We start from the raw sequence: 20,978 nt of genomic DNA on the forward strand, positions 1-20,978 counted from the left end.
GAATAATGAATGTTACACCCCTTATCAAACACACGTGATAGGACTTATGGATGCTGTAGGCTAAAGGCCTAATAGGCCTAGGAGGCGCTGCTAGATGGGCCCTATGAAATAAAATAATTTTGAGCTCCTATAAATGTCCACCCCGAATTTTTTGAGAAATAATATTCTTCTTCTGATGAACTGTGTTTATACATTATAGCATACTGCAATAGGCTACAGTCTATAGGCCTAAAGAAAACTTACACAGGTTGTTATATTCAACTAATTTATAGCTAGAATAACAAAGTAGTCTATAAGACTGAACCATGTAGGAGTGAAATATAAAGGGTATTATGATAACAATTGGAGTTGTTTAGTTTATAACACATGTTGTTCATAACTTAACAAAGTTATAACCTAATTTTGACTACATTATTTGGCCTACTTGATGATAATGTGCTCGGCCCCGACTCATCAGAAGAAAATAGGCCTAATAGGCTGCATATTCAGAATATGAAATTCACAGACCACAGATCTTTCATTTTAGACTAAAATGTATTTAAAGTGGCATCCAAGCTGATGAAAATAGAACATGAAATTAAGCTCTCTAATGGAATGAAGAGCTTTTTTCGATGCCTAGAAAAAAGCATCTTTTCAGGAATCATTGAATCCGATAGCGCAATGGCATGTACAGTGTACAGACAACAGTGACATGGTAGCCTACTGGATTAGCCTACGCCGTTTCTTTTGAGTGCCAGACAGCGAAGGACAGAAGCGCACGGCCGCTGAGTCTGCTTCTAAGTTCTTGTAAACATAACAAGAGAAGGGTTACACACTGAGAGGAATTTTGTCGCTTTATTTGGGCATGATGGAAGCAGACCGAGGAGTTGGATTTTGACGCTCAGGAAGTCTGTTTGGCAGTGAAATAAAGGTATTGATGAAAGCAGCGATTTATTTCTGGGTTTCAGCCCAGATAGTCATACTCTCCATGAACCATAGTCTAGGTTCAATATTTTTTAGCGATCATGGACAGGATTGTGCATCGGTTTCGAGTCGTAACATCGTTCATTTTTTTTAAATTGACTGCATAGTAGCCTACACAGGTAATGAATGAACACTGACTTGTTAAAATATTGACAAGTCATTTTTGAAATAATATTTATAGATCATGGACCGCAATGGGACATATAGGACCACAATGGCTGCACAAAGTATAGTTTTAAAGAAATAGCCTACACATTAGCTTAAAGGGTTTAAAAGGTTGCTATTTTGACCTCTTCTTTTGAATGTTGTTCAGTAGAATTGAGAGCACATGTGGTTGCCTCAGTATCATGACTGTGTGTGTTCCCGTGTGGCAAGAAAAAGGGGTAGGCAGATGACATCAGGAGCATAACACAAGGGCATTTCTACAGTAACCCCTTCCCCCTCCACCCTCACCTTGCCCCCCTCCTCTCTGCTTCCTTCAGTCCTCTCCTCTTCTCTCCTTAGACCAGTCCAGTCTGCCTGGCTATTTATGGTACTAGCCTGCCTTGAAGTATTCAGGAGGCTGGCCCCTGGGAGTCATGATTGGTCTGTCTGTCTGTGTATGTGTGTAAGTGCAAGTACCGGCAGTTCACTTTGAATACAAGTGTAAACAAATCCAGCACATTCACACACCGGATGGTGCATGGTGTTCCTTTGACAATGATAAGTAGAGCTTCATGCTAAACTACAACATATTAAACTGTTTCCAAAGCAGGAACATGGTCTGAGAGAGAACCCTCTAGAATTCAAAGGGTTTGGAAACCATTCAAACTAACAGTTTTAAAATGGCTGTTTGCAGTCAGGAATGCTGATTTTTCCCAGTGCCTGGGAAAACATTCAACTTAAAAAATGTAGCCTACCTTCATTGGGTTTAGGGTAATGTTATTTCTTACAATGTGTTACCCAGTTCAACTGGACAAAGATTAAATGAAAGTTTCTCAGTTCTAGAATTTTTCAAGACATAGCCTAGTGTAAATACAGTAGCCTAGATTCTTCTCGAAGAGGAATATAAACAAATGCCTTCATGTTATTAGAGATTGTATGGACTGTAAAGTATGGACAGTTAATATACGGCCATGTACACGATGACGCAGACATCCCTGATTTACCGCACTTGTTCAGGGACAACCTCATAGGCCCTGGAGAGTAGGGGTGTTTGCTAAAGTCTGTGTAGAAGGGCAGATTTCATTGAGTCTCTGCTAGACTATGTGACCATGTTTGGTAAAAGCTCTCCAGGCTGTGCCGACCCAGCCCGTTGACCGGAGTGTGGAGGGTAGCTGGTTTCAATCGGAGTCCACACAGTGGCTCAGATTCACTCTTCCCTTTATTAAGACCCAGGGGTAAGTTGGCATCAGGTAGCAATGCAGGGTCAAGACCCATATTTTGATGAGAGCCATGGTCAGCATTACGTTTGGGTCTGTTGTTGTATGTGATGTAATACAGACACCTGTTGTGTAAATTTCCTCCTCAGAGCCAAGGGCCGAAAGGTCTGGAGTTTGGTGCCGTGTTCTATTATCAATGGAATGTCCTGGACCTTTCGAATGTAGAAGAAAGTTCTGGTTCTTTGTGAAGGATAAATGTATGAGTTGAATTGATAAATCATTGAAATTTCAAAAAAGATGCTGAGATGTAAATGTAAATAGCCTATTCATAACAAGGGACCTTTAACACCCAGATCGACTGTAAGTGCTACACGTGACAAATTAATCGAACACTTCTCTGTTCTCCAATTTATTGAACAGCAACACTTTCAAGTAGATCTCCAACTCTGATCGCTACCTTTACATCATTAGTAGTGGTCATAGACAAACGTCTATTTCACAGAGTGGTGAGAGTGGACACCAACAAACTGGTGTAGAGTATACATTTCACATTAAAAACGGCCAGAAAAAAAAAAAGAACATCCGCATTGCATTAAAACAAATGAAGATTCCGCACTTCTAGGTCATTTCAGCTACAGATTTCCAACATTTGGTTTATCTCTGTTGTCAACTTCATCAACATTGTCTTCACCATTCTAATCATTAATTATTATTATTGCTGGTATTCTCTTCTTTAAGGCCTAGTCACTACAGCAAGTTACTCTTCTGGCCCTTTACAATAGTCTCTACTGATGTCTGAATGATAGGACGGCCTGACAGATCGGTTGAAAAAAGTGGGCCGTTCATTTGACTTACATTATATTTTTAACACTGATACAGCACAGTGCAATCTAAGACTGCATGACATACAATGACGTTCTCTGCTTGCAGAAAATCTACAAATAATTGTATTGTTGATACACCACTCCTGTGTTAAAGCTAAGGAGCAGTTTTACACAAAAATATCATAATGCTAAACTTATTAGCACTTTGCCTACCTGAATTTCATCTGATCGTCTGAGCAATGTGTGCTCTTAAATTTGTTATGGTCTTCGTTCATTGCTCAACACTTCGCATCACAGAGTACAGATATATTATAAGGTCCTCAACCATTTCATTCACCTCAAAACCTTTTTTTTCTCAATAAAATCCAAGGTGACATAAAATGGAGGGCTTCAATCGTTACAGTGCCGAATATCCCAGTAAAATGTTTGAGAATTAGTGTTTTTTTTTTTCTCCATGTAACTGTAAAAAGGTCTCTATTCACTCAGAATAAATGGGAAGATGCAACCTTATTAACATGACAGATACTCTCTAACCAGCTCCAAAACACCATGTTGGAGCTCATACCATGAACCATCTCATTTGTGCAAATCCAGTTTAGAGAATGTACCGCAGACAAAGACCAAATGCTCAGGACTTAACAGCAAGCTCCAAAATCATGCAGCTCACCACAACCACCACAAACAATCTTTGTCTATATAGAAAGTCACAAATTACAAATCTCTCATCCCATCACTGAGATGTTTACAAATTATAGTCATCTCATATCAGTTCACAGCTTTAATCACTACCATGCTTGGGAGAAGAGGTGCAGCAATATAGCTGTTCTTCAAAAAGAAAACAAGAACAAAATCTTCCAAACCTTTGTCATCTTAATAGCCACCCACAACCAGACATATGCCCTACATCAACAACTACAACACTCACTGGAGCTAGACCTGATGTGTTATGAAACAGAAAACAAAATACTGGCTCAAAAATGACAGGTGAGGGGCATCGATACAGTATAATACTTGGCTGGAGTAGAGAACCAAATAGTGCACGACAAGAGAGATACATATGGAGACATGTCAACCTTGAGCAGCAGCATACCTCAAATGCCACATTCGGACCTCTGAGAGGACTATAGAGGTGCCCCCTCCCACAGCAGGCATCCTCTAACGCCCTGCTCGACTCACACCCATCTGCATGGATAAACAAACAAACAAACAAAAATCAGTGCTTTCTGAAACATACTGTAGTTTGTGACTGGATTTAGATTGTGAAGGTTTAGCAAAGGCCAGCTCAGTGTCCAATGAGTCAGTTGCTGGCACCACACGGCACTCCCTCCCTCAGGGTCCTTGCGTCCCCCTGTTGCACGCTCAACCTGGAATCCATGACATCATTTTGTACCAGAGTAAGGAGGACACCCCCTCAGTTTGGAAGTGAAAAGCACCATGTGGCTGAAAAAGGCACAGACTCCAAACACACAATCAATCACACACACACAAACACACTCTCTCTCTCGTTCTCACACACTCCCCCTCTCACACACACACACACACACACACACACACACACACACACACACACACACACAGCCCAAAAGCGCCGAAAAAAACGTGAGTACACATACACATACTCTTAAAATACCGCTGAGAAGCAGAACCTCTGCAGCGGAGGGAAACTGTACATGCACCTAGAGACCATGGGCCAGAGGAGCCTGAGAATGTGGTGAGCTGGTCTTGCTTGTGCTTTTCAGAGCAGGAAGGGAGGTCCAGATGAGACTGCTCTGAGGCCAGTCAAAGCATCGGAGCTCAGGACCACAGGACTCTGGTCTGGGAGAATGCTTGGAATACTGTGACGGAGGTTTGTGTTCTGGTTGGTTTTGTAAGATGGGATGGAGTCAGAGGTAGTGCGGTGCTGGCATCAGAAATGGATGGATTCAACCTTTTGCGCGGATGGTGGTGAGTGTGTTACATGGGTTAAGACGAGTCACTATTTTGATCACTTCATCATGTCTGCTGAGTGTGAATAAAAAGAACTGGGATTTTGATTGGGTGTTTAGGGAAACTGAGGGGAGAATTCTGGAGATCGAGACCAACTCTGTGGAACCTATTCCAGCCTTCAGCCACATCACGGAGAGGCTGAACATCCATGTCAGGCCGCACCCGCCTGGTGTGTTCAGGATTTAAGTAGGTAAAGACAGGTGGAAAAGGTGGAACCTTAGAAGGCTTCAGGAGAGCTGGTGATCTTCCTTGGCTTGACTCTGACTGCTGACCCAGCAGCAGGCACTGATAGGTTCGTTTGGAGACTACCAGATCAAGAGGCACAGTGGTGTGTGTTTGTGTGTGTAAGTTTATGTATGTGAGTGACTGTCTATGTGGACGGACGTCCCCAAACTGCAGTATGGTTTAGATGGTAGAGTAAACAGAAAGATGTTATGACGGTTAGATAAAGGAACGGGTGGAGGGAGGAGCAGGTGTTGAAGGAAGATGTGTGGTGGTGGTGGTGATCACCATGATTAAGGCTGGGAATTCTGTCTTGCGTGCAGTGCAGGCACTTGGGTTGGTGAACTGGGCTTTAGTTCAGGCTTCAAAGGGGACAAAGACATTTGTGCTTTTTTAAAATGACATGTACTTTCTAACAAGATTCAAAATAAACCTCTACTGGATCATAGGAAATATCATCTGTTGGTGTGTATTTCTACCCTCAACACCAGCTGGTGTTGGCGTTGACACCTCGATGCTAGTCAAACACTACTCAACGACAAGAAGTCCGAGATGTGCTTCCATGTGGCAGCTGTGATAATCTCTGATAATCACTGGAACTGTTTGATGCAAAGAAAAACTTTGTACAGGTCCTCTTCATCACCTCTCTCTCCTCTGGACCAGTTCGACCTGGTCCGCCCAAAGCACTCGCTCACCCCCCTATTAGTCAGGTTTTTTAGTCTGTGTGGTTGTTCATGTGGGCCTGCTTGCCCCCATCCCCATTGCTGGCCTTGGCCTTGCTCTTCCGAGCGCCGGTCAGCACGCGGTAGCAGCCGCGGGTGATCTTGTACATCCAGACGGTGTTGAGCACGTCCAGGCAGATGCAGGAGGTGATCCAGGCCACCTGGGCAGCCAGGCCCAGCCGTTCGAAGGCCGGTGTGCCGAACGTGGCGAAGACGCTCTCCCAGTAGGAGGGCATGACGGCGATGCGCACCAGGAAGAACACCACAGTCATCGCCACACCGTTGGCCACCACCAGCCTGTCGGAGCGTGGGTAGTGGAGAATCTCGTAGAACCATCTGCATGGAGGTAACGCGCACACACACACACACACACACACACACACACACAGAAAAGAAAAGGAACAAATAAGAAAGCTAGGTGTTAAGATAAAGAATTGTCTATCTATTATGCAACAGAGAAATGTTATTTCCCTCATGTATGCATTGGTATAATCTAGACATCAAACTGCATGAGATTAATCTATGTTAACATTAATCTAATACTTCAGATAATGGTTAATACAACTTGTGTGATGCATACCTCTGATTAACAAATGGGGTGGACAGCTCTGAAATGAGACGGAAGTTGGCAAAATATGGCAGCACACCACGAGACTGCAAAAGGAAGAGAAAGAAGCATCGGTAAAATAGATAAAGGAACAAACAGAATCCACATCCTCCTACACACAGAGTTGTTGCAATAATAGATTAAGCTGACATAACAAAAAACGAATATTTCTTGCAAAACATACAATTCATTAATATCATTGCATAACCATATCCACTGAAAATCCATTTACTCCAAATGAAAGAGCATTCAACAACATTACAGTTCTCTACATGAACAGGACTTACCAGGACAAAGCCATATGCATAGAGTGCCGCCAAGTGGTGGCAGACGAAAAAGCTGTCTCCCATAGTGCTCCAGTTACAGGCCAGCAGCACAAGGTCTGGAGGAGGAGCGAAAGCAGGAGTACACAAAACATCAGCCCCTTGTCTTTAACATTTTAAAATGATTAAAGATAGGCACAGAGAAGGGTTCAGTCTCACCGTAGAGTAGGTAGCCACATGTTATGGCCACATTAAGTTTGACCAGATTGGGGTCTCCCCTACAAGGTGATTAAAAACAAACCAACAAAACCCATTACGTTCATGAAATATAATTTGTGACATTACATGCCTGCACGGGAACCTAGCCCCATATAGCTAATGAGGCATTTTATACTTAAGAATAAACAAAGTTCACTATAGTCAAGGTATTGTCTCAGCAGGGATGCCACCGTCTCGAGACATTTTTCATACCATGCCTACAATGCACCCTACTACTTACCAGCTATCCAGACACATTGTTTGAATGACACAGTTTTTTGAAAACGCCTTTGTGTGGGCAGGGTGTAGAGAGCGTGTTTGGTTTGAGGGTATTGTTCCTTTCTACCAAGTGAGGTAGCTGCTCTCCTTGTTTGCCATTAGCTACTGTGACCAGGATGCAGCACAGGCTAATCCTGTTTTCATTCCCATCACACGGGAGAGGCTGTAGGCTGACTGCTGAACTAGATTATCTGCAATGGTTAAAACTGGCATTTTACCCCAAAGCAGACCGTTCAAATGGAAATCAAGTAAACCATGAGCTTGATTCTCTAGCTATAACATGCCATGATAAACAGAGCAGAAGGAGGCTGACTATACAAGCGGATGTAGGGGGAAAGGATGTCTGTTTAAGTCTAACAGACCATACAAGGGATTCTGATGTATGGAACTATATACTACAGATGGGACAGGAATGGCAAGGGAACTAATCAAATCGAATTGTTCCCCTATAGACCTCAAGGTGCACTGTATCAATTACAAACCACCTGAACACGTGCAGCACGAGCCACTGTCTCCTTTAGCATGTTTTGTGTAGATGTGTCTGTGTGTGTGTACAGGTGTGTATGGGACAGTGTCCTCGTGCACGTGTGACCCTTTTCGATGTGGTAAAGTGATCCTGTAACGGATAGCGACCCGGTCGCAGGTGTCCAGTGGCGCTGCATCGGGGGAGTGTGTCTGAGCCAGGGCCAAGTGAAACGCTGCACCTCAATGCACTCTTGCACTCTGACGTGCACCCTCAGCATCCCTCATAGGCGCGATACACCTTCAAACAAAAACACAAGCTGCTCTACAGCTGGGGTCGTTGTAATGCACAAGTGTGCACACAAGCACACGCCTGCTTCAGATAAAATGTGTTGTCCTCATACACACACAAAAACAAACACACACACACACACACTGCTAAATCAATGTCCATTCATCGCATGATACAGTGTTGACATTTCGCAACCTTTCCAACATGAACTTTGTCTACTGAGAAACTCAGCTGACCCGATGGACATACTGTACCAACACCCATCTGCTTACCTATCTACCAGTTCAGTCAGTAGAACGGTTTCTGTTAGTGCTGAAACTTGAAGCCTTTGGGGAGCCAGAACTGAATCAAATTAGCACCCATGCAGATCATATTATTAGGACTGCGGACATGGCTTTTATTAGTGTAGGGAAATAGCTACCCGGATATAATCGGCATTTGTGCAGCTCAGTTCCAAATGGGGGAGGAAATCTCAGATCCTGATATTATTAGGGCCCTACGCCCTGCCGTCAACACCCTGAATTCCACCCGAATACTAAAAAATAGAAACGATGACCGTAAATCTATTTCACATTGGCTGTGGGTGCAGAGATCACTATTACCAAATACTTTCTAGAACACATGCACACACTGAAGTTTGACACACCCAACTGAGATAAGACCTTTACAAAATCTCAGAGTGATGCATGAGTGTCTTTTAATCTTGTTAAAACCTCATATGGCCTGCTCAAGATAAACTTATCTGGTTACTTCAGACTGCAGTTGAACCATCGTGAATCAGTTGAAACATGTGAGATTACAGGAGGGCAAAGAACCACTGTAAAAACATGCACCGATGAGTGATCTAGTAGTATGAGTGGCTACAGTATTTTTGATATGGCATTGCTGTCAGATTGGGGGGAAAAAAAACCCCAAAATATTAGTATTTTAGTTAGGGCTGTATGATTTGGGGCAATGATCTAATTGTGATTTGTTTTACTGATTTACTTGCGATTGTGATTTGATACGATATGATTTCAATATTCCAAATGTCTCCAAGTTGTGCCGCTCCTGATTGGTGAGCGTGCCCTATGCGTGGTAATCAGCACTCCTGATTGACTGTGAAGCTCACCACTCAGGGGGGGCACTAATAAAGGATGATGACATTAATAAAAAAAAAAAGTCCTAAATGTGACAAAATTAACGGAGCTTTAAATTAAATTAGCTTTTGCGATTAGATAATGCGTTGGCTCATATTGTGATTGGCGATGCGATAATTGTGCAGCCCTAGTTTCAGAGTAGAAAACTAAAGCAGGGGAAAAAAAAACTCTAAGCTAGCTGCTCCTGAAGAAACACGGAAGAGTAGCAGTTCTGCTAATGAAGGGAACAGAAAGAGAAAGAGGAGGTGGGACAAACCATGTGAAAGAAATAGCACAGAAAACACAGCACAAAGATTGAGAGACAGAATGTGTGACTGTGTGGTAATTTTGAGCAGTCCATTAAGTTGAATGACAGCATGTGAGAAAGTTATAAATACAAAACAAATTACTTTTATAAATTATTTGCATAGGATATAATTTGTTCTGTCCACCGAATTATTTCATGTTGCACATTTCTAGTTTGTTTCGCCCTAATTGTGGCTGAATGAGAATGAGTAACACGTATGGCAATGGGAGACAGACGGACAAGCACAGACAAACAGACAATACAACAGACAGACAGTGAGAACAGCCTGTGAGGAGTGAACGAGAGGGGGGGGGACTAGAGACTCAGAGACAGAAAAGAGAAAAGGCAAGTAAGGACAGCTGACAAAGGCTGCTGCTAGACAAGCCTGGTGGACATGGAGGAGGAGGAGGGGGGAGAATTTAAAAGAGAAAGGGAGTAGACCCCCCCCCACCAGCACCGGTGCCCCACAATCCCTCCACCCCCTGACGCTGCCTCCATCTTTCCTTCTTTCAGTCCCCTTCTCGCTTCATCAGCAACACTGGCCCAGGGAGACAGAGGGACAATGGCTCTGAGGAACTGATCAGATGTGGGGAGCTGGGAGTGTGAGTGTGCCAGTGAGAATGTGCCTGTGTGTGCACATTTGTGTGTGTGCGCGTGTGTGAGGAAAGAGATAGAATGTGTGTGCAAGTGAGAGATAGAGTGAGTGTGTGTGTGTGTTTCCCTAGAGACTGGGTGACTGTTTCCAATGAAAAGCGGCCTTGTTGGCAGAACCAAGCCCTATCTGATCAGAGGGTGAGAGAGGAAAAGAAACATAGGGAGACAGGGAGTCTAATATACCGACAGACAGGGAGAGGGAGAGAGAGAGAGAGAAAGAAAGAAAGAAAGAAAGAAAGAAAGAAAGAGAGAGAGAGAAAGGGACAGATACGAAGACAGACAAAAGTAAGAAGATGACAGAGCAGCCTTGACCACTAAAGAAGGCCAATGAGACTGGAGAGTAGGGGATATAAAAAGATATATTGACTGGCTTCTCACTAAGCACATGCTAGTCAAGAGCTCTGGAAAAATGAAAGGATGAGGAGAATGGAGGGAGGGAGGGAGAAAGAACAGGGAAAAAGACATGAGGGAGGGAGGGAGTTACCAGTCTTTTTGTGCAGGAATCAGAGATGCAGATTGGAAAGGCAGCAGTCAAAAAAAAGAGAGAGAAAAAAAGACAGACAAGAAACATTGAAAAGGGAAATCTTCAAAATGTTCCCAATGAGACAAGACATTTCAGGCTGAAGGATGTGTAGACATCATGATGACTTGCACAGGGAAGATGACTTCTCTTGGAAAAAGAGATTTGAGATGTGGGATGCAAGGTTCTTACCAAACGGGGTCTGCGTTAACAGCATCATCATAGCGCAGGATATAGAGGCAGAACAGACCCACAATAAGGGCATGGACTGTGGACACCGTCCTGAGGACAAAAAAACAGAAAGAGGTCCATCAATTCCTGTGCCTGTGCTTGCCATCTGTGTCTGTGTGTGTGTGTGTGTGTGTGTGTGAGTGAGTGAGTGAGAAAGAGAGAAGGGGGTAGTGAATTGTCTGACATTAGTAAACAACAGGAACTGATGCATTTGCACTGGTGTTGTTCATTGTTATCAAATCACAGAATTCCACATTGCTACTCTGCTTAAGTAAATGCAAAGGATTAACTAGGGAGGGCATGTCTTGCTGCATATGAATTTGAGTCATGGTAGTCTGTCTAAAGAGGTTGAACCTTTCAAACACTTTATCATCAGAAGCAGAAGTATGGCCTCAAATGATCTGTGTCTGTCAGACACACACTCACACATACGCCACAATCTCTTTATGGCAGACAGCCTAGCACCTAACAGCAACACTACCTTCTGCTAACTTTACAGTTTCCACCACATTATACACGTGTATCAGGGTATGGGTAGGCATCAGCAATGCCCATATTATTTATGTAGCTTATGATTATTGCTGTACTATTTGGAGAGACAAGGTTACAGTAGCTTTACTTAACATAAAATAAACAAACCAGGTGTTGATGACATCAACCTGATCAAACTGCCAAAAGTCAACACTTAATCTAGCTGGCAACTTGCCAGCTATATCAGATTAGAGTTTTGAATCGGCCAACATCTGCAGAAGCCATTTCCAACTTAGCAGTAGCGGTTCATATAGCTGTTACATAACAGGTGCATGGCAGGTTTGCACACACAGACTTCAGTCACAGTCCATCACTTACCATTGAAGGCCATTTTCACCCACTTTGAAGATAGACCCTGATTATCTGTGCAAATAGCTGTGCAGGAGAGTGAGGTGGAGAGGGTTACTAGAAGTCAAGAGCACTGATGTCACTGGGCAGATATGGGATGGACTGTACTAGTGGGGGTTGTTTCGCAACACCAGAGTAATGACCCTTGAGCCAAAGCTCATCAAAATTATTCGACAACTCTGGAGGGCCTACAGAGTACGCAGTGCAAGACCCAAAATAGTTGTGGATTAATCTGGAGGGTTGGAGTTAAATGTGGATTTCATATGGATGGATTGGATGGATTACATACCCTGTGTTGGTATGTGTGTGTGTGTGTGTGTGTGTTTTGTTAGGAGCTGGACCAGTGCAGTGTTTTACCTGGAGTTCCACTCGTTGAGTTTGGTGGGTGGGAGTCGTCCGTAGCCTTTGGTGAGCACCGATGAGAGGAGAGGACTCACCACGGAGTACAGCAGCTGGAAGCCCACAAAGCTCCCAGCCATCACCGTTAACTCTCTCATCTCCATCTCTCACCCGACACTAGGGGACAGAAAGAGAGAGCAAGAGTGACAGCCACGGCAAGTGTATGAGCAAGGGAGAGAGAGAGAGAGAAAGAGGGATAGACAGAGAGAGAGAGAGAGAGAGGGAGAGGGGCGTGAGTTATCATTGTGGCGGTGGCACGACATACAAAGCAAACACAGGGCATGGTCGAGATCTCAGATTCATTACAGTGCACATGGAGCAATATTTAGTGTGTATACAGATTACCTACACTACAGACAGGGTACTACAAGAAACACAGAATCTTAGCAACACCTAAGGCTTCTCCATGGACAGGAGAGGTCCCACAGACCTTCTGTATTCCTTACTGTAACACTGTGGTGAGCCTGGATATGTCAGCTCTACAGTCTTTCTCCAGCGCAACCCAAAACTAAGCTACTGTGTTAGACTCTTTAAAAATGTGTGTAGTTCTTCACCTCAGGTAAAGGAATATTGTATTATGATACAGCAGAAGTGAGCCACAGCATTAATCTCAGAGCAACGGGAAAAAAAAGCCAGTGTTGTTTTTCTGGGCTTAGGGACTTGGGTGTAGAAAAGCCATGAAAGGAAGAGAAGCATTCACAGAAAATAGTTGGAAAGAGGATTACACAGTATTTCTTGCCTAAATCAAAAAAGGGTCTGTAATTATTGGGGGGGGGGGGGGGATTTGGTGAGTGAGTGAGAGGCTGAGCAATACAGCAGCAGTAGAAAGAGAGAAGGATGGAAGAAAAGGCGAGAGGGACTCGAGGCCAGTTTGTGAGTGGGTGTGAGAGAGAGCGAGAGGGAGAAATAATTAGTTATGGACAGATATATGGGAAGTGTTCGGGATGTGCTGTTGTTTGTCTGAAGAGTGCGTGTGCAACAGTATAGTGTGTATTTTTGCCACCTCATGACAAAGGGGTAAATGCTCGACCACATGCTCTCCCCTGGTGTGCCAATGACACGCAGGCCTGAGCTGTGTTATACCCCCATGCCTTTACAGTAACAACAAGAACACCACCACCAGTCTACCACCACAACAAAAATAACAACAACAACAGCATTCCTACCACCAGAGTGAAAATGACTGCTGAATATAAGAGGTGATGTTTGAGACATCAAAACCAACTGTGGCTGCATTCTGTCATGTCAGCAAAATCAGCTTCCATACCTCACTGACCAAGAAGCTGCCATCTTCCATGTTGTTGTACATGACTCAGGTTCAGGAGGGATTCTGAGTCACCCCTGCTGGGGTATGCTTCCTGTGTCACATTTCAAAACACTGGCCATGGAGACTTGTGTCCACTTTCAGACTTGTCTTGGGGTCCTGACTAGGGGTCTACGTCGACTCAGGCTGCGCAATACTGGCTTAGCATACCTATGGAGCAACAGCCTGTTCTCCTTACACTGGATTTCAAAATCATTATTTAGCTAAGGACTAACTGTGTGAAACAATGGCACAATTGATTAAAGAGGGGATCACCGATTAAATGACTGGCAGTGGAGACAAAGCAACGTCATTCTTCCCTTAATCATTTCAGTGTAACCTTTGTCCCAGAGTAACAACTATACAGTACAGCTATTTATACCCCTTAAACCCCTCTGTCATGACTACATACTGCTTCCAAGCTACCATTAGAGAAGTACCAAATCTACCATTACCATAAGTACAAAATCTCAGCAAACTTGTCTCCTTCACCAGGTCATATGGCTATGTAACATTAGCCGATTATTCAAAGTCATATTTGTAGCCAAATTGTTATCTCCAGAGAGTGATACAACGCCTCCATTCTGACACTATCCATTTCTAATTCCCCCCAAATTTAGATAGGCAGTTCCGCGCTGGACGAATTTCAGGAATTGGACGCATCTTGACAGTTCCATTGACCTACTTGTAGGCAGGCTGCAGTATTAAAACCATATAATTCCACTTCACTGGCATAATCTCTTAAAATGACACTATAAACATAGCATAGCCTACACAATGAAAAAAACATGTAACTCGTGCTGGTTTTTATTTGCTGAAGACGGCAATTTCGAAAGTTTCAGAGTGCTTCCTCAAGACGGGCTGTTCTTCGTGTGCAGTCAGCTAGCTATGACACGCATAAGTTAGACCCCGTTCCAAAATGTACATAACAGTTGAAGGCTGACGGTTTCTCTAATTTAAAGTTGCTTACTCATTCCCCATAATGACAGTCCTTTGGGTATTAGAACTAGCATTATTCCTGCTTTCCTGCAAAGCACAGACTGTTATCATTTTGAGACACTTCTAACATGTTAGATCATGACAATAGCATTACAGATTATTGCTTGTTGTATTCGGATAAATCGAAATCAATCTGAAAACAGGGGACCACATGACAAAAGGTAACGTTAAGACCCTTATATAAATGTAGAAAACGTAGTCACAACAGGGAGGTCAGGATCCAAGTCTTACAACAATACGAGGGCAGGGACCAGACCAATGGCAACGTTAGTAGCCTACTGCACATAGACTGGTTGGCCTCCCTTGTTTTCGGGAGCGCGTGATAATGCAGACGGTTTTCGACAGCCAGTTTGATGAAATCCAAGTCTTTTTGCTCTAGGGCTCCTGGTTACAATAATGTATGCTCACTATACGAGTCGCAGAAGACTGTGTAAGAGATAGGATTCCGTGCCTATTGTGAGGACGTCAGCGACCAAACTAACCTCACAAAGTGCCAACGCTACTTCTCAATATACAGCCACACAGTCATATTGCGGTCACAAGATTCATAACAGTGGTTATGGGAATCACAAAGGCTAGCGGTTAACGTTACTTGCTTCCATTCGAATACCGCAAAACATTGTACTGGAGAGGCAGATGATTGTTGCTTACCTAATAGCAGTCGCATAAGTCACTGTGAGCAGCTCTTGCCTCTGTTCTGCTGCCGTCTTCTTCTTCAGTTACTTTATGAACTTCGCTAGCAAGTATGCTAACAAGCAGCAACCCACTAGCAGACTTTACAGGGACTACACTATGTTTGGCTCTGTTACGTTGAAAAAACCATAAGGAGGTTGTTAATTGACTTCCAGTAAAATGATGGTGACTTACTCCGAGTTAGCAGCTTTAAATCAGTTCGAAAACCATACTGTATGACATTTCTAACCCGTTTTATTTGGGTATTGACAGCTTCCACTAACCAGTGACGCTAACAACCAGGCTAATCGCCACGCCTCAGACGCACACCCCTCCTTTAAGCCACACCTTCTTCCAACAAAAAGGCCGAAGTGTGAAGTGGAACAGTCCGTTATGTATGGGCAAGCAAGCAAAACAATAGGAACAGAGCTGAGGCCCACAATGAGCAATCTATAAACACTTGATAATTTTGTTCAAAATAATCTCGAATTGTTGTTGTAAAGATAATTGGACCACTCTCTTCGACAAACTGTGGAGATCATGCTGACTTCTTAAGTGGATGAGATGATCCAGGCTCGTCTACATTCCATTATGTTGTGCAACTAGTCAGACCTGAAATCGCGGTTTGTTAAATAACGAGGTTAGGTTTAGGCGACAGAATGAAAAAAGCCATATAAATTACAATGTGAATCAGGAAGAGCACTCATATGATCTGAAGGAAGAGCACTCTGAGACCTGAAGTAGGCTAGGCTAAGAAACTTATCCTTAAGACATAACGCAGTTCTGAGAACAATGCTGCATTGATTCTCAAAAGCCTTTTAAAGACAGCATTTAAATAAAGATGAAAGTCCACTTCACTTGATCCTTAAATCATGCTACCTTAGAGCTACACCAGGCGCGTAACTGAAGCGTTCCGTTCGCGTTGCGTCTGCTGCAACAATTAGCTTCCATTATAATCAATGGAAGTAGCTACACCAGACGTGACAGTGGGGCGTACAGGTACGTTCGAAAAAAATAGACCATTCATCTAAAATGGATTTACGCGTCGCGAACGGAACGCTTCAGTTACGCGCCTGGTGTAGCTCATACCTAAGGCCTATGTGTGTGAATGGCTGTTACATTAAGCCAGTGGGTTTTTTTTTACATTTTATTTAGAGGCCTTGGCTATAGGCAGATGAACACCATTATGAACTGAGTGGTAGGCCTATATCCTATCAAAACAGTTTTAAAAAACTACAGTCTAAAAGACAGTCTAACCACAGGTGAAAACAACTGATGTAGGCCTAGCTGTAATTTCCTAATTTTGCTGTATTGAGGAGGGGACATACTTTAAAATAAAACAAATGTTTTGATCTAATCAAAGGTGCACCTAGCCTACAAATATGGTTATTGTAGTCAACCATATTTCACTAATGCCTTCATGATTACTTTCCATCCACAACATAACAAATACATGGAATCAATTAATTTGTTATGACATCACTGCAATTTACGCCTCTCTCTCTCTGACATTTTGTAATTCTTTTATTTCTTTGAAAATGTCAAAGCTTAAGTGATTGGGACAGAAACATGAGATCGAAAGAAAAAGTTTTTTTCCTTCTCATCTTGTAATACATATATGAACATGACAATGTATGAACATGTAAAAGCATTTCAGAAATGTCATTAGAAGTCAGCACACTTATTTAAATGCTGGGCTAAGTGCAAAGCCTAAAGTCGAATAAAAACTTAGGAAAGATCCTAAGCACAAACATAGGTGGGTCAGCTAAAAGTTGTCACGTCTCATGATGCTGTTAATTCATGCACAGGAACTTTGCTCATATACTGACTTTGCATTTTACCCATCATTTGAATTAGGGCCCATAATGTGAGTTACGGCTTAAAATGTACAGTGACAATCAAATGTACACGTGATTTTATTATTGACAAACGTGATTTTATTATACTTTGTCAAATTTGTAATTTCAAAATTTTCTGATTTAGTGAATACAGTCAAACTTTTATAGCCTCAAATTCTTATCAGGCTGGCTTTCAGGCTACAACTTTCAGTCTCATCCAGAAGACATTACCTTATTCCCACATCTTATATCCATCCTGATAGCAGTCATTTTTAAGAGTATATTCCCTCCTCAGGGGCTCCGGCACAGACAGGAGAGCGCTCTAATGGCAGCTTCAGCTGAGACCCAGCAGCAGGAAGATGTGGCTGAGTCTGCACAGCTTATCATAAGACATCTCATCTGTAAACATCTCAGTAGATTTTTGCTATATCCACAATGCCATTTAATTACTGTCTTGCATTTAGATTCTGTTTTCGTGGCCTACTTTTCATGTAGATGTGCAATTCAAGGACCATAAAGATTGGTCCTGTGGGAATGCTCCAGAGAGTGGAACAAATTAAGGTCATCCAAGAAGTAGATTTTTGTATTTTAACTCATGCACCTGCTGATCATAATCAATTATCTGAAATCAGATTGTGAGAGGATTTGCACAAGTCATTTTCATTATTCATGACTGTTGTTGACCAATAAATTTGTCATACAGATGACTTTCAGATGGGAGCTTAGTACACAATTTTGTTGCTGAACCTAACTCTTGTAAAACTATTAGGCTAATTGTGATGTCTAATGCTACATTTATCATCATCAAATATTCAATAAAAACGTGAACACTTTTAGATGCTGTGTATGTATTAGTCAATAAGTATCTTCTCTACAGGCACGTGAACCAATTGAGCAAGAATCAATTCAAAAGAAGTCTGGTGGAAGACTGAGGAGGAAGATGAGCATAGAGGAGCAACCCATCCCCATCATCTGTCCTGTAATGAGTTGACTCAACCCAATTGAGGCATGTGACATTCTGCAGCGTTGTAAATCTATAAGAAATCGATGATACAGTCGATGTCTTGTGGTCATACATAACATTGTCAGTGTTAAAAATAGTGCTAAAATCTTTTTTTTTTTTTGCAAATTTAGTGACAGAAACTAATCTCACCATAACTAGTGCAGACAAGTAAAATCTGTACAGTACATTCATTTTTGGTGGGTTGAGTAATGTAGCTAGCATGAGTAATGTAGCCTGAATAGATGGTGTCAATTGAAAGAAAGGCATAGAATGCTAATGTGGAAATGGCACAACTGTTGTAAATGTCAATTTGCCAAAAATTAACATCAACATTGACAGAAACTGCTTGCACTCATTTAACAGAAACGGAAATGTCAGTCACAGCTGGCTGAAAAAAAAAACACTTTGCGGAGGAGGGTGTGGAATACATAACATGGTCCATATTTATAACAGCAAAATTGAAACTACAGTTCAGAGTATCCTGGCACTGAAAGGAAATCAAAATACATTTAGTCTTGTATCTGCCAGTGTCATTCTGCCAGCTGATGGGGTGTCGGAGTGAAACAGCAGGATTTTTCCAATGTACGGCCACAAGGTGGCAGTGTTGATCACAAGTTTCCACAGCAATAAATGAACTGACATCTGTATTTAAATTTGGTACCTATGTGATCTATGACTGCAGCTAACTTCCCCATCACACACCACTAAGCAGTCACACAAATAGATATACATACAAGTGGGAAACAGATTACACACAAACAGGCACAAACACACATGCACACACATATTCAACAGTGTAGCTTTATAATTTAATTGTATCAGGCAGGTCCAACTGTCATCACAATCTGTTATACGCTGATCATCTTACACGGTTGATTGTCATGCAGTGCTTTACATACACTTGGTGTGCTGTATTTAAATGAGGAGTCAATGCTGTTTAATTCTGCAGGGCTCGTGCTTGTGGAGGCGTGTGAACAGGGGAGAGGGGGTGTGATAGAACTGTGTGCATCGTGTGGTGCCATAAACAAACAGCCTGACAAACAATCTAAATGAACACCTACACAACGTGCAATAAATCCTACTCTGCTTGGGAGAAAAATGAAACTACATGTGCTTGTAGTCCCTGTGTAGGCCCACACACGCTCGTGTACACACACACACATACACACAATTTGTTAAAAAAAAATATCTCACAGACACATACAGACATCACCTGTGTCAAAAGAACTTACATTAATATGAGAAGAACACATGTGGCCATACACACACACACACACAATCGTTATATCATGGTTCTGAGTGACACACACACACACACACAATTGTTTTATCATGGTTCTGAGTGACACACACACACACACACACACACACACAATCCTCATATCATGCTTCTGAGTGACACACACACATCATAATATGACCACGGTGTGATCAGGTCCACTCCCCTTAGTAACACCTGGCTCAGTGAGCTGAGGGCTGTGACCGTGTGACAGGTGGGCCGTGGAGTGATGCGGGTCGTCTTTGTTTTGACTCGTGTCGCTGCCGTCGCATCTGTGGCCGTGACGGAAGCCGGCCTGCGTCCCACGGCCGACAGGGCTCACCTGTCACAGAGGGTTACCCAGAGACTGCACTGATTCTGCCTGGCTTATAGCTCAGTAGAAAGGAAAAACATACACACACATGCACACACGTACAGTCAAATGCTGATGCCTATCATTTGTTCTAGAGGTTTCTTTGCTGACCGGCTTTTTTTTGTTACATTATATTTAACACAGGGATGATGTTAAAGGTAAAAGCATTTTTAACATTAGTAAGGCTTAAAGATTATTGTATCGCATAAGCAATTTTAAAGTGTTATCTGATATCTAATAAGTTTCCAGTGCTCATAGTATATTGATAGGGATCATTAAGTACTATTACATTTCAGGTTATCCAAACAAGAAACTACATATCCGAACAATGTGCATACAGATACATTCTAGACATCCCTACATGAATGAAAAACAAATACATCATGCAGCCCGCTCTTCCACCAACAGGTTTAGTATCTATATCTCTCCATCCATCCCTCCATCTCTCATTCTCATTTTTCTTTCTCTGTCTGTCCATCTCCATCTCCTCCTGTCAAGTACTTTCTGAATGAGGACCCCTGGTACGTTGCTGCCTTCAGCCACCAAGGAATCTCACTGCTAATTAACAGAGATTAGAGCGCAATTAGAGACCCATTAATCACATACTTATTAGTTTAGCCATGCAGAGAGGCAGAGAGGAGGACAGAGAGAGAGAGAAAGGGAGGGAGAGAGAAATGGAGACAGACAGAGATGGGGAGACAGGGAGTGGACAGGTCTGTTAAAGTGAACTCGACAACCTCAGCATGACTCCCCCCCCCCCCCCCCCCCTCCCCTACCGCTCAGGGGGGATGTGTAGCAGAGGCGATGCGCTGGTCCGTGGGGTGTGTGTTCAGCTGTGTGTTTGAGTGAGACACGGCGCGAGCGCCTGTAGAGAGAACTGCAAGGAGAGCCAAGTGTGAGTATGTGCATGTATGTGATTCTTTGTTTGCTTAAGATAGAGGAAAGGGGGAGTGAGAGAGAGAGAGAAAGAGAGAGTGCAGAGCTGAGTGAGAGAAGGTGAGAGGAGGTTGCTAGAAAATGAATATTTAAATCATTATTTGTCTTTCTCTTGCTCCTCTCTCATCCACCCTAAACCCCCCCCCCCCCCCCCCAACACCACCCCTTGCTTGTACCACCCCTCCTCCCCTCGTCAGCAGAAGGGTCAAAAGTCATTCCCTCCTCGTTGTCACAGTTGCCAATCACCTC

The 20,978-nt window shown here is 42.9% G+C and overlaps 1 protein-coding gene across 1 annotated transcript; it reads right to left on the reverse strand.

Annotated features, from left to right (window-relative positions):
- Positions 1-2,717: 2,717 nt before the first annotated feature.
- tlcd4b (TLC domain containing 4b) lies at positions 2,718-15,966 on the reverse strand. Its single transcript, XM_042085853.1, has 7 exons — positions 15,301-15,966; positions 12,306-12,464; positions 11,031-11,120; positions 7,168-7,226; positions 6,973-7,067; positions 6,659-6,732; positions 2,718-6,414 (listed from the first exon to the last, which is right to left on the reverse strand). The coding sequence occupies exons 2-7, from the start codon at positions 12,449-12,451 to the stop codon at positions 6,072-6,074; spliced, it is 807 nt and encodes a 268-aa protein (XP_041941787.1). The 5' UTR covers positions 12,452-12,464; positions 15,301-15,966; the 3' UTR covers positions 2,718-6,071.
- Positions 15,967-20,978: the final 5,012 nt, after the last annotated feature.

This window comes from Alosa sapidissima, chromosome 3, assembly GCF_018492685.1.
Source record: "Alosa sapidissima isolate fAloSap1 chromosome 3, fAloSap1.pri, whole genome shotgun sequence".
NCBI lineage: Eukaryota > Metazoa > Chordata > Actinopteri > Clupeiformes > Clupeidae > Alosa > Alosa sapidissima.

Excerpts from the sequence above, each read along its gene's own strand:
- tlcd4b (XM_042085853.1), bottom strand. The coding sequence starts at position 12,451 with ATGGAGATGAGAGAGTTAACGGTGATGGCTGGGAGCTTTGTGGGCTTC. Across the intron at positions 6,733-6,972 it reads ATGCATATGGCTTTGTCCTG|TCTCGTGGTGTGCTGCCATA; the intron begins GTAAGTCCTGTT and ends TTCCTTTTGCAG. Across the intron at positions 6,415-6,658 it reads ACCCCATTTGTTAATCAGAG|ATGGTTCTACGAGATTCTCC; the intron begins GTATGCATCACA and ends ACCTCCATGCAG.